Consider the following 15,179-nt stretch of genomic DNA (forward strand, 5'->3'; position numbering starts at 1 on the left):
TAAATGCCACTCTATATCATGTAAAACTTCGGTATATTTTGACTATGTAAGATGGTATTGAAGGATTGATATTCAAGTATTTTCGGAATCGGAAAGCTAAGAGTTTCTTGTTGAGAAAAAACCCTCTAATTTTCACTCAATTGATCGGAGAAATGAGAGAAATGGAGAGTCAATCGAAGAAAAAGAGGATATAGGGTTTCAGACAAAACATGGGTCTTCGGAGATATCTAGAAGAGATAAGGTTTTATTTGCACAATTAGACCTTACACGTGGAGCACCCTCAGCAATTGATATGGTGTATGACCGTCCAGATCAAAGTGGACTCATTAAATCATCATATTATTCTCACATGGGTGAGACATGTGATTAGGCATTGTAAATAATAATAGTGGTTAGTTAGTTATTCTCATAGCCTATAGAAATTAGACAAGTGTACAACTCTTTATTCTTTCTAGATAGGATAATTTGTATATATAGATTGATGACTACACAATGGAATGCAACAGAGAAAATTCCTAAATACGTCTTCTTCCTTTTAAAATCTTTCATGGTATCAGAGCAGTGAAGCTCGATCTAATCATCTCTCTGTTCTATCTCACTTTCTTTTCTCTTCATCTTCCTCACCATGCATGATAATACAGAAACATCTATCATCCAAACTGGATCTAGAAGTGGAGTAACCTTCGATCCAAATCATCCCTACTTCCTCCATTCTTCTGATGCACCTGGAATGACCCTAGTCAATACAATATTCACTGGCAGAGGTTTTCAGGGATGGAGGAGGTCTGTGCTAATTGCACTTTTAGCCAAGAATAAATTAGGCTTCATCAATGGAACCTGTCCAGCTCCAGCTGCTACTTCCAAGGATTTTCAGCCTTGGAGTAGATGCAATGACATGGTGACCTCTTGGCTTATAAGCTCACTCTCCAAAGACATTGGAGATAGTGTTATCTACTCAAAGTATGCCAAGGACACTATCTCCAATGTCTTTGGAGAGTGAGCTTATAAGCCAAGAGGTCACCATGTCATACTTTGAGTAGATAACACTATCTACTCAAAGTATGCCAAGGATCTGTGGAACAGTCTTGAACATAGGTTTGGACAGTCAAGTGGTGCCAAACTCTATCACCTGCGCAAAGAATTATCAGGGTTAGTTCAAGGAACAACTAACATAGCAGGATACTTTACAAAGCTCAAATGATTATGGGATGAGCTGGATTCTTTGAACTGTGATGTCAAGTGCCTATGCACTTGTGTCTGTGATGGAAAGTAAAAGCTAGAGAAGTCCTTAGAGGATGAAATACTTATTCAATTCCTCATGGTATTGAATGATTGCTATGGAAAAGCTAGGGGAAATATCTTGATAATGAACCCTTTATCCAACATCTACCATGCTTATTCCTTGATTCTACAAGATGAAAATCAGAGAGAAATCTATGCAAACCCTCTAATCTCTACTGATTCTTCATCTTTCATGGTGGGGAACCAAGGAAGTTTTGTAGCTCAAAGTAACTACACACAGAAAAATGAAAAACAGACACAAAGGAACTATGGACAATTCCAGAAAACTCCCATGCAGAAACTTGAAAACCCAACACAGAAGAACCCAACCTACAAAGGAAAGAAAACCAAATTCAATCCTAATGCATCTTGTACCTATTTTAAGAAGATAGGTCACACAATCAATGATTGTTATAGAATCATAGGGTTTCCTGAGGACTTTGAATTTACCAATACCAAAGGAATTCAGTTTCAAGTTAGGGAAAATGAGGTTTTTCCAGCTGAGCCAACAGAAGAAAACAACAACAACTACAATGAGCCTTTAACTCAGCACCTCTCCAAAGATCAATTTTCACAGTTAGTGCAGCTGATCAAGCAGGTTAAGGTTGGGGATGCAGGAACTTCTAATTCAGAGATCAATGCAAATGTTGTGGCTGGTACTATTATCAAGTACAATGGTTCATATTTTTCAGTTTTTAATTCTAGTACTTGGATTATTGATTAAGGGGCTTCAGAACATATGTGCTTTGACTCAAATGCCTTTCTATCTCTGACCCCTTTACCCACTCCATTGCATATAAATCTTCCTAATTCTTTCAAGTTAACAGTCACTCATACAGGCAGAATTCCTATATCTCCAGAATTCATTTTGAAAAATATTATGCATGTCCCTAGCTTTAGATATAATCTACTATCGTTCAATAGGTTCTGTCTACAGTTTCATTGCATTATTTTACTCACATCTAGTCAATGTCTATTGCATGCCCCTTTAATGAAGAGGCCTCAAATTTTTGGTGAAGCAAAAGAAGGGCTATATATGTTGGAGCCTACTGGAGTTAGAGATAGTTCACAACCTAATGTAGTTTCCTTTTCTAATCATAATGATGTTAGTCAAGTTTCAGTTTCCTTTTCCTTTTCTGCAAGTGCAGTCTCTAATGTAACTCTTTGGCACAATAGATTGGGGCATTTGCCTTTTCCTTCAATAAAATAGTTCAATTTTATTTCAATCTCTTCTGATTCTGATTGTTTTTGTGATGTATGTCCTAGAGCTAGACAAACTAGACTCTCTTTTCCTTTTAGTCAAATAACATCCAAAAGAGCATTTGAGTTGATTCATGTTGATACCTGGGGCCCTTATAAGATTCCTACCTATAATGGTTTCAAATATTTCCTAACCATAGGGGATGATTTTAGCAGAGGTATCTCGACATTTCTGCTAAGTACCAAAGGAAATGCATTTGCAGTTTTAAAGAACTTTTTCATCATGGTTGAAAGACAATTTGGTGTTAAAGTGCAGAAGTTAAGGATTGACAATGCTTTTGAACTAGGAAAAAGTTCATAGGAAGCAACATTTCTAAGTTCTCAAGGCATCATCCATCAGACAAGTTGTGTGGAAACCCCTCAACAAAATGACATTATTGATTGGAAACACAAATATCTATTGAAAATAGCAAGGGCTCTATTGTTTCAATCACATGTTCCTATCTTTTACTGGGGAGAGTGTTTGTTGACTGCCACCTCTACTTAATCAATAGGTTGCCTTCTAAAGTTTTCAAAGGACAGATACCCTACTCTATTCTATTCAATAAGTTACATGCTTACAAGTTTCTTAAAAGTTTTGGATGTCTTTGTTATGTGTCCACATTGTCTAGTGGGAGAAACAAGTTTGAGCCCAGGGCAAAAGCTTGTGTGTTTTTGGGATACCCTTTAGGGCAGAAAGGATACAATGTATTGGAGCTAGATTCAAGGAAGGTACTTGTCTACAGAGATGTAGTTTTTCATGAAGACAAGTACCATTTTTGCCTCAATCAGTTCAACTCCATCACCCATATTTCCTTATCCTAAGCCTGCAAAATTCACCTCTGTTGATCCCTCACCAACTCAAAAACCTACTGAACATGTTCTTCCCATTTCACCAGATTCTCACTCATCTTTTTCTCCCTCTCATCTCACTACGCCTTCCTTTCAATCCATTACCAACAAGATACGATAGAGCTTAGCCAAAAAAGGTGAGCGCCTAGCGTGAGCCTTATTGAAAACGGCCCAGCTATCTCCTATACACATACCTTCCAGTTCTCACACACCATCACCATCACCAGTAATCAGAAAATCCCTTGGGATCTCCAAATGGCCTACACATCTAAATGATTACATCTGCAACAGTGTGTACTTGACATACCTTACCTCCTCTTGCTTTGCTCAACCTAGTCACCCTACTATCTATTCTTTTGGAGCTTTATCTCATCAGAATCAACATATTATGCAATCCATCTCAGAAATCTCAGAACCTACTAGTTTTTCCTAGGCTTTTGCACACCCAGGATGGAAATAAACTATGCATTCTGAAATTGAAGCTTTGGACAGAAACCACACTTGGGATGTGGTTCCATTACCAACAGGTAAAAAGGCTTTACCTTGTAAGCGGGTATACAAAGTAAAGCACAATTCAGATAGAACTATAGAAAAATTAAAGGCCAGATTGGTGGTGAGGGTGGATATACAAAGAGAGGGTATTGACTACACATAAATATTTTCACCTGTAGTCAAAATGACTACTATCAGATGTTTACTGGCAGTAGCCACCAAGAAACATTAGCCTATTTATCAACTAGATGCCAGCAATGCTTTCCTACATGGGGATTTATAAGAAGAAGTTTACATGAGGTTTCCACCAGGCCTATCTCATCCCAGTACTAATCATGTGTGTCTTCTCAAAAAGTCTTTGTATGGGCTTAAACAAGCTTCTCGGCAATGGTATGCCAGGCTTGCTGGTGCCTTAAGCTTCAAAGACTATTCCTCCTCTATGAATGACTTATTCCCTATTTTTTAAACGACAAGGCAATTTGACATCTATTGTTGCAGTATATGTGAACGATATTCTCATTAGTGGGAATGACTCAGTCGAGATTGCAAGTCTTAAATCATTTTTGCACACATAATTCAAAGTGAAGGACCTAGGAAACTACATTACTTTCTAGGTGTGGAGATTTTATGTAAGAAAAAAGGCATAATTGTGTCAAAGGAAATTCACCTTAGATTTGCTGAAGGAATTTGATATTGCAGCAACTCCTCATGTGTCTTCCCCATTATAACCATCTTCAAAACTTCATTCAGATGCAGACCCTCTTCTTCCAAATCATACTGTATATCGACATCTTGTGGGTAAGCTGAATTACCTCACCCATACCAGACCTGATTTGTCGTTTGCAGTCCTCAAGCTCAGTCAATACATGCAAAGTCCTCGCCTTTCTCACTTCAATGTAGCTCTCCAAGTATTGTGTTACCTCAGATTAGATCCAGGCCAGGGAATTATCTTGAACTCTCAACCCTATCTCAATTTAATTGCCTTTTGTTATGCCGACTGGGGCTCTTGCCCTGAAACTCGCTATTCTGTGAGCAGATTTTATATCTCCCTTGGTGGCTCTATTATTTCTTGGAAGTCTAAGAAACAAGACTCCATTAGTATTTCCTCTATAGAAGAAGAGTATCGTTCAATGCGTCGAGTTGTCGCCGAATTGACTTGGCTCACCCGTTTACTTGAAGATCTCTCCATTTCTCCCTCCTTACTAGTCCCCGTTCTCTCCGATAGTAAAGCAGCCATCAATATTGCCCGAAACCCCATTTTTCATGAATGAACCAAACATGTCGAACTTGACTGCCACTTTGTCCGGCAACAATTCCTCTCCGGTCTCATCACTCTCTCTTTCATTCCTTCCTCCTCTCAGTTAGCTGATTTGTTCACCAAATAGCTTTCCGGGCCTTCACATAGTTCCATTCTATGCAAGTTGGGGGTAACTTCTTTACCCTCCAACTTAAGGGGGGTTGTTGAGAAGAAACCCTCTAATTTTCACTCAATTGATCGGAGAAATGAGAGAAATGGAGAGTCAATCGAAGAAGAAGAGGATATAGGATTTCAAACAAAATATGGATCTTCGGAGATATCTAGAAAAGATAAGGTTTTATTTGCACAATTAGACTTTACAAAATAATAGTAAATACAAAATAATAGTAGTAATATAATAATAGTAGTGACAATAATAGTAATACAAAATAACAATGATAATATTTATAATATCTTCTATCTATATGTAATAGGAGAGGCAAAGACACCATAGTAAGCCAAGTGACAACATAATAAAAAGCCACTTGGCAATTTTAGGACAAAATTAGTTAGGTTAGATAATAATTAATTTTTTTTAATTAAATTTAAAATAAATAAATTATGCACTATGTGTTATTAATAATTAGTTACTATTTTTGATATTTAAATTTAAACATAAAAGAAAAGTCTACTTTAAATTCGAAACAATTACAAGCAATATAGTAAAAAATTATAAATATCAAAACTTTCTATTGAAAATAAAATAGAAAAAAGCCTGATTGCTTATTCCATATAATGTGAAAACAATCTAAAAATATTGATATATTTTATATAAAATAATAAAATAACCTATATTTTGGACGAAGTAAAAATGTAAAAATCGATACTTTATATTGAAAATAAAATAGAAAAAAATTCTAATTGCTTAATCTATATAATGCAGCAAAAAATAATTAAAATATTGATACATTTTATACAAAATAATCAAAGAACATATTTTAGACGAAGTAAGAAATCTATATTATCTATGTTATATTAAATGAGGTACCTATGTATTATATATTATATTATCTATACATAATAAAAGGAGAGGCAAAGATACCATATTAAGTCAAGTGACATCATAATTAAAAGTCACTAATTGGCAATTTTAGGATTAAATATTGTTTTTCATTAGATTAAGCTAAATGTCAAGGTACTATAAAGTCACTTGATAAATTTTACAATTATTCATAAAAAATTTTAAAAACCAAAAAAAAAAAAAACCAATACACAATAATAAAGTCACTGAATAATACACAGAAGTATTATTTATAAATCTAGACAACGTGACGAATGTAAATAATAGAAGGCTTCTCTCTTTAGACTTTTGAACAAAATAATAAAAGGCTTCTCTCTTTATAATTTTAATGAATTTAAAATTATAATTTAATTTAAAAAAATAAGGGTATTTAAATTATATGTAAAATACTAAATGGAAAAACTAATCAAATGTAGCAGTAGAAAAATATACCAAAAGAGAATAAATATAATGTTAGGATATGTATAATTTGAATTAATTGGAAAAATAATTTAAATAATATTACTCAAAAAATTTATTGGTAAATTTAGACAATTCCTAGAAAACACTTAACCACAAAACCCTCATCTTTTTCAAACAAAAAAACTACTGCCCTTAACTCCATCACCAATATTTTCTTAATTAAAAATCTATTATTCTCAAAATTTTTATTTTATCTAACTATGCCATCAGATTTCAGCATTCTAACAAACAGTGATAATTATTACAAATAATATATAAATAAAATTGCGTACAACAACAAAGGTTTCTTGGTCGGCCAAAATATTCTCCAAGGGATATCTATCTATCAATCAAATTAGGCGACTTTTCAACATACTAATTATATCATGACTCATCTATTTTCATATTGTTGTACATTATTTATCAGTCGACGGGTTTGTATAATAGTATTATCTACTATTTCATGAAGAAAATAAAAAGATGATAAATATTTCAAAATATTTTAAATAAAAATTTCATCCTGATTTTTTTTCAATTTCTTCAAGTACATAAATAACAAAATTGTAATTCAAGAAAAATAGTAGAATTTGGATAGACTTGAATGTATGAATATCCAGTGTATTTACATGTTCATAAAATAATACCATTTACATGCTTTTTTGCGTCGTAGTTTTCAAGTAATATTTTTTAATGAAAAATTATATTTAATATTCTTCACGCAACGCGCGGATATGAATACAAGTTAATAGTAATAGTAATGATAAAATTAATAATAATAATTATTTATAATAATACAATCGGACCCATCAACAATTGATTATGATAACACAACAACATATCGTTACGATCGGACCCATCGAAATTCAAGTGCATGCGTTTACGGCTGGGATGTTAAGAAAGCCCAATTTGTTGTTACAATCAGAATTCAGATGTCAAAGATATGAATTATGTTCATATTATTTTCTTTGATGATTGCCACTGGCCACTGGGTTATGCTCCGATGCTCCTCTCTAATATTATGCTTATTTCCTCTTTAATATGTTGATAAGGTTGGAGAAAAGGATAAGGTTAATAAATAAATGACTGATATTTGATTGGTGAGGTGAAAGGTTTAGCTTACTAGTCTGAGATTGCACCCTAATTGGTAATTAGAGTGGAATGTGCATGTAATCACTAAGTTTCGAATTAGTTACATCACGTGGAATGAAAGATTCATACAAATTACAATTATACGGAGCACTTTTTCAGGAAAGTTCAACATATTGAAGAACAAACTAGATAAATATAAAAAGTCGAATTAAGGCCCGAAGAATAGAAAGAAGGCTTAACACATTATGTTAAGAACGAACCAGCCTTAAAGTTAAAAACAATTTATGCTTAGGCCGAAAGCAGAGAAAATGGTTATGAAAATGAATTAGCGATTGAGAACACAAGTTTATAAAGGTTTATAATTCTAATACTAGGTAAAGGAATCTAAACATTTATTTGAAAATCTTAAGATAGTACGTAGTATAACTGTAACAAGACAAGTACAACAAAACATTGAAATTCTTTACGGTTAATTAATGTGAGATATATGTTGTATATCGCTCTCTCTATTTTCAGCTCTTTTTATGTGCCCATGCTATAATGTTGCTTTCTAACTGAACACATAAAAGGGGGGGAAAAAACAGGACTTGTGAAAATGTGACAGTGGAAAAGGTAGTATAAGCACTGAGCTAAAATTTGGGCAATCTCACATGCATTATTATTGCTGCTAGAAAGCTACAAGTATAACCAAATAGGAGTATCTCTCTTTACTTTTGATCAATACTACTTTTAGTTTCGGAAAAGCTAAATTAAAAGCTGCTTTTTCACATGGGCAATCTCTTCTTTTAGAGTGTTGATTAGGTTTTGGAACAGCGATTGGTGGTCCATTATGTCGTGTTTGGTATAGTTTCAAGTCTCTGACTTTGGCAAAGAACTAATACGGCAAGTCGCAACCTCTAACTTAGGCATGGGAGATTTGCGCAAAATGGCCAACTTTTCTTCTTCTTTGGTTCTTGGACAGAGAAGACATGAATTAAGCACTCATTTTGTAGATAATACATTTTCCGGAAATAACTTATAGCCAGTTCGTCAATCTTTTAAAATCAGTTTATATTGAGAAATATTTTTAATTTTTTTTTCTCAATTGGTAAAAAACAATTTATATTTGACAAATTAATTTGAAAAAATATTTATGAGCAGCAATTAGAGTTTTATCAAACTTTTAAAAAGTGTTTCTAAGTATATTTTTTTCAAAATTGCTTTTCAAAAAAGTAATTTTAGGGAGAAACTACATTTTTCTCTTCTCCAAAACTGCTTGTGTTTCTACTCAAAAACACTTTTTTCCTTCTAAAAACTTGACTAAACACTTCAACTTTGAATTTTTTTGGCCTTGTAGAAGCTTGGCCAAATATCTATTAATCAAATCCACTCATTGTGAGATATTTTTCAATATCAAATGTTATTTTTTTTGTTTTGAAAAATTAACTCCGCTTGCTAAGTAAGACATTTCTTGGGCGATTTTAATGTGTAATTGCCTGCAAATAAATGCCGCTAAAAGTCATTTATTTACTGGAAATTATTGAAATTTTTATGAACACTCTTTTTTTTGTTGCTAAATCGTCAGTGTCTATCAATACAGTTGCAAGTAACTAATTGCCTATAAAATTTTATGCAACATTTTTTATTGTCGTCGGTAGCTAAGAACCTATCTTAGTTTTACGAATCCTGTTAATTTCAACTGTGTAATTGCCCCTATGAAAACTGAAAAGTAAAAGAGAACCTAATTACTACCTTAGTCATGTCAGCTAATTTTCTATGCAAAGGAAAAGTACTTTTGGTTAGGTGGTCACCTGGTGTCTAGTAATCAAATAATTTGGCTCTAAGGGCTCGTTTGAGTACGAGAAATAAAAGATAATTAATCTCATGATTAAAATTGAGATGAGTTTATACTATTTTTGGTTGTGATAAAATCGTGGTATAATTAATTTCGAAATTAATTATCTCGAAATTATAGTATTTTTTATCCTTATGGAAGAATAAGATAATTAATCCTGGAATAATTAATCATGGAATAACTTGTTTCCAACCAAACGACCCCTAAAAGATCAAAGATGACCAAATGAAAAATCTCTGAAATAATCCAAGTTTATTCGATAAAGTGACGTAAAGAAAATTTCAAGGGAGGTTGTTATTACAAAATATAGATCCTCCAACAATTAATGCCACAAATTCTTTTTTGGTGTATTAGTTATATACAGTAAAACTATCATTTGAAACTGATCTCAGTAAAACAGACGAATAATGAATACGCTGTAATATTTATAATCATATATAAAGGGGATCAATTTTGAAAATGCAGATTTGGAAAGAAATCTTTGATATTTTCTCTACTACATTAATACTAATTACATGCACTAATTCTGCCCTCCTTAAAATTAGTACCGACATGAAGAAAAGAAGTTAAAAATGGGGCATGATTGGTAATACTAATTACCAATTTACCATAGTTCCGCGGAATCAGTTTTGGCGCTTTCTTTCACTTCTGAATTAGCAGCCTTTTCACTCAGAGTCACAATTCCTTATTCACTCAATTAAAAAAGATCTATACTATTCAATATTTGTATCAAATAATAAATATAAAATATTTCAGTAAATAATTTTATTTAAGACCTTTAATATAAACTACTTTTGATTTAGATACAAAAATTGGCCTAGATAAATACTTTTCCTTCACCTAACTCTTGCATTCGCTTGCACTTCCCTATTCCATATTTCTATGAAGAATCTCTCCTCCTTTTCATGAATTGGTACGTATTTACTCTTGCACTTCCAATAACTTTGTTCATTCTTTCCATGAATTTTATTCTCTTAATTATGTGAGAAACTACCTCTGAACATTTCTTAGTGGTAGAGTACACATCAATTTTTACAGGACTAACTAATGATGGTCTCAATCTATCTTCTCTCTCATATATCAAACCTTTTCTGGTTTTTGTCTTCTCTTTTTTATAACTAAATGATTCTTTATCCATGTGTTTCTCCTGTCATTCTTCACATTTTTGTACCATTTTCTTGGATATTTTAGTTAGTATTCGTATACTTGGAGGTAGTTCAACTATTTTGTAACCAATTATTTGATCATTGTGTGTACTCTAAGCTTAAAGATAACTCATTTACTCCATTGCGTCTCTTCTTGAATACATGTTTATTGCTTGTATCTCAGTAGGGTCTTACTCATAATTGTTGCTTTGTGGGTCAAATTCCTTTATGTCATTCATTCCTATCTCTTTGTGATAGTTAACTGTTTAGTTTTCTTGTTGCAGAATCTTTAATTTTCCCTCTCGAAGCTGTTGAAAAGAGCAATCTTGGACATTTTTCAGTTAGAAAAATTCTATCTTTGTGGCTCAAGTTCTCTCTGTATATTGAAAAACTGTTTGTTTAAAATGCCTCCAACATATTTTCCTCTTCGTTGGGAGAGTACAGGGGACCAATGGTGGTATGCTTCACCAATTGATTATGCAGCTGCTAATGGTCATTATGATTTGGTCCGTGAGCTTCTTAGATTAGATGGTAATCACCTTATTAAGCTCACTTCACTACGTAGGATTAGAAGGCTTGAATCTGTTTGGGATGATGAAGAACAGTTTGATGATGTGGCTAGATGCCGGTCACAAGTTGCAAGAAAATTGATGCTTGAATGTGATACTAAGAAAGGGAAAAATTCCCTACTTAAAGCTGGATATGGTGGATGGCTTTTATATACCGCTGCCTCTGCTGGAGACTTGGGTTTTGTTCAAGAATTGTTAGAAAGGAACTCACTTTTGGTTTTTGGAGAAGGGGAATATGGTGTTACTGATATATTATATGCTGCTGCTAGGAGTAAAAGTTGTGATCTTTTTAGGGTTTTGTTTGATTTTGCTGTATCACCGAGGTTTTTGGCGCGTGATGGTGGAGAATTGGATAATAAACATAGTGGTGAGGTTCCATCTGCTTATAAATGGGAGATGATGAATAGAGGAATTCATGCTGCTGCTAGAGGAGGTAATTTGCAGGTACTAAAGGAGCTTCTTGCTGATTGTTGTGATGATATTTTGACTTATAGAGATATTCAGGGCGCGACGCCTTTGCATGCAGCTGCTGGAAAGGGCCAAGTTGAGGTATGACTTGCTTTGCTTGTGTACTAATTTCAGCATTTTGCATTATATGTTCGTTATATGAAGGAGAAAATAACTGCTTAGTACAAAACTACTAAATTTGATGGTCTGCATGCCAACTAAACTCAGCACTTCTCTTTCTCAGCCAGCAATTCTTTACCATTGATTGTATGAGGCTCTTGTTCTAGCCGCTTTATCGAGTCAGTCTTAATTTGAGGCTTTGAAATGAGAACACTATTCTTATAATGTTATACTGTATGTTAGTAGAGTGTTGTAGAACTTTGACAATCATCTATTTTGCCTTACTGCTTCATAGAGTCTTGATTAGTTAATATGTCTACTTTAGAAAGTACTCCTGTTCAGAAATCTGTGTATCAGATTTCCCTAGCTTGTGATTTCCAATTCAAGACGCGATATATCAAACTGATATGATCAATTGTGTAATTGACTTACAATTTAAGAGGGTTTTGTCTAAATAGTGATTCACATTTCTATGTGGTGAGCAAATTAACTTTTCTTTGCACTGATGTTTGCTTTTGGTCAGGGTCTACCTACGTCTTTTTAAAACAGTAAAAAGATGAGTTGAATTTTTGGATCGTATTATCATCTAATAATAAATGGTTTACTTCTCATTTGGTGTTACCTCTCTTTTGTGTGTTTCTCATGTTGGAAGAATACCTTCAGAACAAGCTTTGATGTTGTAATTGATGTGATCAGGAAATCTTGTGTATTTGAAAGAGCTAATATTAATGTTAGCAGTTAGGTTAATATTTTCTTAGTGCCTTAATTCAGTCTGTTCATGTATGTAGGTTGTCAAACATCTTATAAAATGTTTTGATATTATCAACTCCACAGACAATCAAGGCAACACTGCATTACATATTGCTGCTTCTAGAGGCCAATTAGCTGTTGTTGAAGCTTTAATTGTTGCACTGCCCTCATTGGTCTGTTTAAGGAACAATGCTGGTGAAACATTTCTCCATGTCGCGATTACTGGTTTCGAAACTCCTTGTTTCCGTAGATTGGACCATCAAATCCAGCTCATGAAACAGTTAGTTTGTGGGAAGTTTTTCAACATTGAAGAAATTGTTAATGCTGAAAATAATGATGGTAGAACCGCGCTTCATTTAGCTGTCACTGGAAACATTCATTCTGAACTTGTGGAATTACTAATGACTGTCCCTGCTGTTAATGTCAACACTCGCGATAAGGATGGAATGACACCACTTGATATCCTCAGGCAACGGCCACTTTCTGCTTCATCAGAACTCCTTACGAAACAGTTGATCTCTGCTGGAGGAATTTTAAGTCATCACGATTATTCAGCAAGGAGAGCCGTAGCATCACACTTAAAAATGCAAAACATAGGTAGCAGTCCTGGCACTTCATTCAGACTATCTGACACTGAAATATTCTTATACACGGGGATTGAGCGCGATGGCTATGAAAGCTCAGAGCCGAGCATCCCAACAGGACAAAGTCAACACAATTTGAGTACTGAAAGTTGTTGTCCTGGAAATGGGAGTAAACCAAGTTCTGCAAATAATGCTGCACAAAGGCTGAAAAGCTTTTTCCATTGGCCAAAAATAAGGAAAGGAGACAAGAGATTTGTGGATCATAGTTCTGCTAGAAATTCAGAAGCAGCACCTGTTCCTCTTCGACAAAGATTCTCCAAGCCTTCATCTCTTCCAAACAACAAACGAACACTCTCCGTTAGGAGTAACGTTCCAAGTCCAACAGCGAAAAAGAAACTTGCGTCGGGGCTAGTAAATGGTGTTATGCTGGCAATACCACATCTTAGTGTCCGTCGTAGATCATCTTGCTCTAGTTCATTCTCAGTTTCGTCAATATCTTCACTTACTTCTTTGGACCAACAAAAAGCCACCCAAATTGAGAATGAGCTTGCTAGAGCTTCTTGTTCTAATCACGTACGAGCTAAATCATCAGATTCGACGTTCAAACACATCACTGGAAACAAAAGTTTGGTGAACCAATACTTGTGTTTTGGTGCTTCAGAACAAACTGTCGAAGCTACTTCAAGTAGGCTGCAGCCATATGCAATTTATGAGCGTTCTGTTCTATCCACAGCTTGATCTTTTAGACTGGGACTTCAGTAATTTGGCAGTTTCGTGAGCTCTTAGTTTCATCCTTAAGAAATCTACATGTCCCTATAGTTTAGTAGTAGCTACTAAAACTTCCATGTAGTAGTCTCTTTGCTCTAGAAGAAATGTAAATCTGTTTGATGTTTTAATTACATTGTGTAACTCCTCTATGAGTTGTAACTTAAAGAAATTTCCTGGACCTTTAGAACTGATTTATGAAGCTTTCTTAGTTGTGTGCAAGTTTTCCTTGAAAAAAGTTGTATAATAAACATGCTTTAAGAATATGCATAAGTGAGACTAACAAAGTTGTCTATTCCTTTAAGAATAAAGCACCAAATCGACTATAAATATTTCGGTTTGCTTTACGTTCATTGAGATTGGGATGTAAGTTGCAACAGTAATGCAGCTTTCTTCGTAGTTCACTCTCGTATCTGGGCCTGAATACACATATAATATACATATTTTATCATATTTTTGATATATTTGGCTAGCGAATATAATTATTTTTGGTCAATCGGTCAAATGTGTCCTGATCTTGGGGCCACTATTGAACTTATACCCGCATTGCACAAAAATGATAACTTAACCCCCATTGGAATACACTTTAAACGACATCTAAAGTTCCAAAAATTCGCGTTTGAAGTTAGAAATTTCGAGTAGTTCTGTGTTTGAAGTTCTCCTCGTGACAGTACAAACTTCAGATCGAAGTAACAAAATTTCGGGTAATGTTCGCGTCTGAAGTTCTCCCCCAACAGTGCAAACTTCAGAAAATCGCGTGTAAAGTTATGTAGTGTAAACTTCAAAGCGTAAAATTGCTCTTAAGGTGCACTTAAGATTAATTACTCTGAAGTGCAGCCAATTTTTTGCATACACTTGAGACGTTTTCATCTGAAGTTCAAACTCCCAGAAATAAAACTTGTTTTTCGAGTTTCAACAATTTAACACATGATTCAACGCCCAAATCTTCTCCAAATAAGCTCAAATTTGAAACAAAAGTTTCAAATATCATAAAGAATAAACCCCAATCATTAATTTGTCGAAACAATAATAAATCTAACAAACCATTTTATCATCTTCAAGAATCTCTCTTTTTGTCGCACTATTGTGTTGGCTTTATAAGATGATAATAAATCAGTTGTACCTTGACACCCATTAGAACCCAAAGTTATTCGTGGCAAAAATTTACCCCAAGAAATAAATGATGGAATATTACACTTAGAAAGGCCGAGAATGACATACAACATAGTGAAAATAGTGTATATGCAGTAATT

At 34.1% G+C, this 15,179-nt stretch overlaps 1 protein-coding gene and 1 long non-coding RNA gene across 5 annotated transcripts; one reads left to right on the top strand and one right to left on the bottom strand.

The window, feature by feature from the left end:
- Positions 1-456: 456 nt before the first annotated feature.
- On the bottom strand, positions 457-5,837 carry LOC138906629 (uncharacterized). The gene is made up of 2 exons (XR_011414123.1): positions 4,532-5,837; positions 457-1,129 (listed from the first exon to the last, which is right to left on the bottom strand). It is a non-coding gene; the product is annotated as an uncharacterized lncRNA (long non-coding RNA).
- Positions 5,838-10,362: 4,525 nt separating this feature from the next.
- LOC104097146 (uncharacterized) lies at positions 10,363-14,148 on the top strand. Of its 4 annotated transcripts, none has more exons than XM_009603669.3 (3): positions 10,363-10,459; positions 10,976-11,809; positions 12,616-14,148. In XM_009603669.3, exons 2-3 carry the CDS (start codon positions 11,096-11,098, stop codon positions 13,897-13,899), a joined length of 1,998 nt encoding a protein of 665 aa, XP_009601964.1. In that variant the 5' UTR covers positions 10,363-10,459; positions 10,976-11,095; the 3' UTR covers positions 13,900-14,148. The 4 variants fall into 4 exon arrangements, with proteins under 4 accessions (XP_009601964.1, XP_009601966.1, XP_009601965.1 ...); XM_009603671.4 differs by lacking the exon at positions 10,363-10,459 and adding an exon at positions 10,473-10,599; XM_009603670.4 differs by lacking the exon at positions 10,363-10,459 and adding an exon at positions 10,618-10,758.
- The last annotated feature ends 1,031 nt before the right edge of the window (positions 14,149-15,179 follow it).

This window comes from Nicotiana tomentosiformis, chromosome 2 (genome assembly GCF_000390325.3).
Source record: "Nicotiana tomentosiformis chromosome 2, ASM39032v3, whole genome shotgun sequence".
Taxonomy (NCBI): domain Eukaryota; kingdom Viridiplantae; phylum Streptophyta; class Magnoliopsida; order Solanales; family Solanaceae; genus Nicotiana; species Nicotiana tomentosiformis.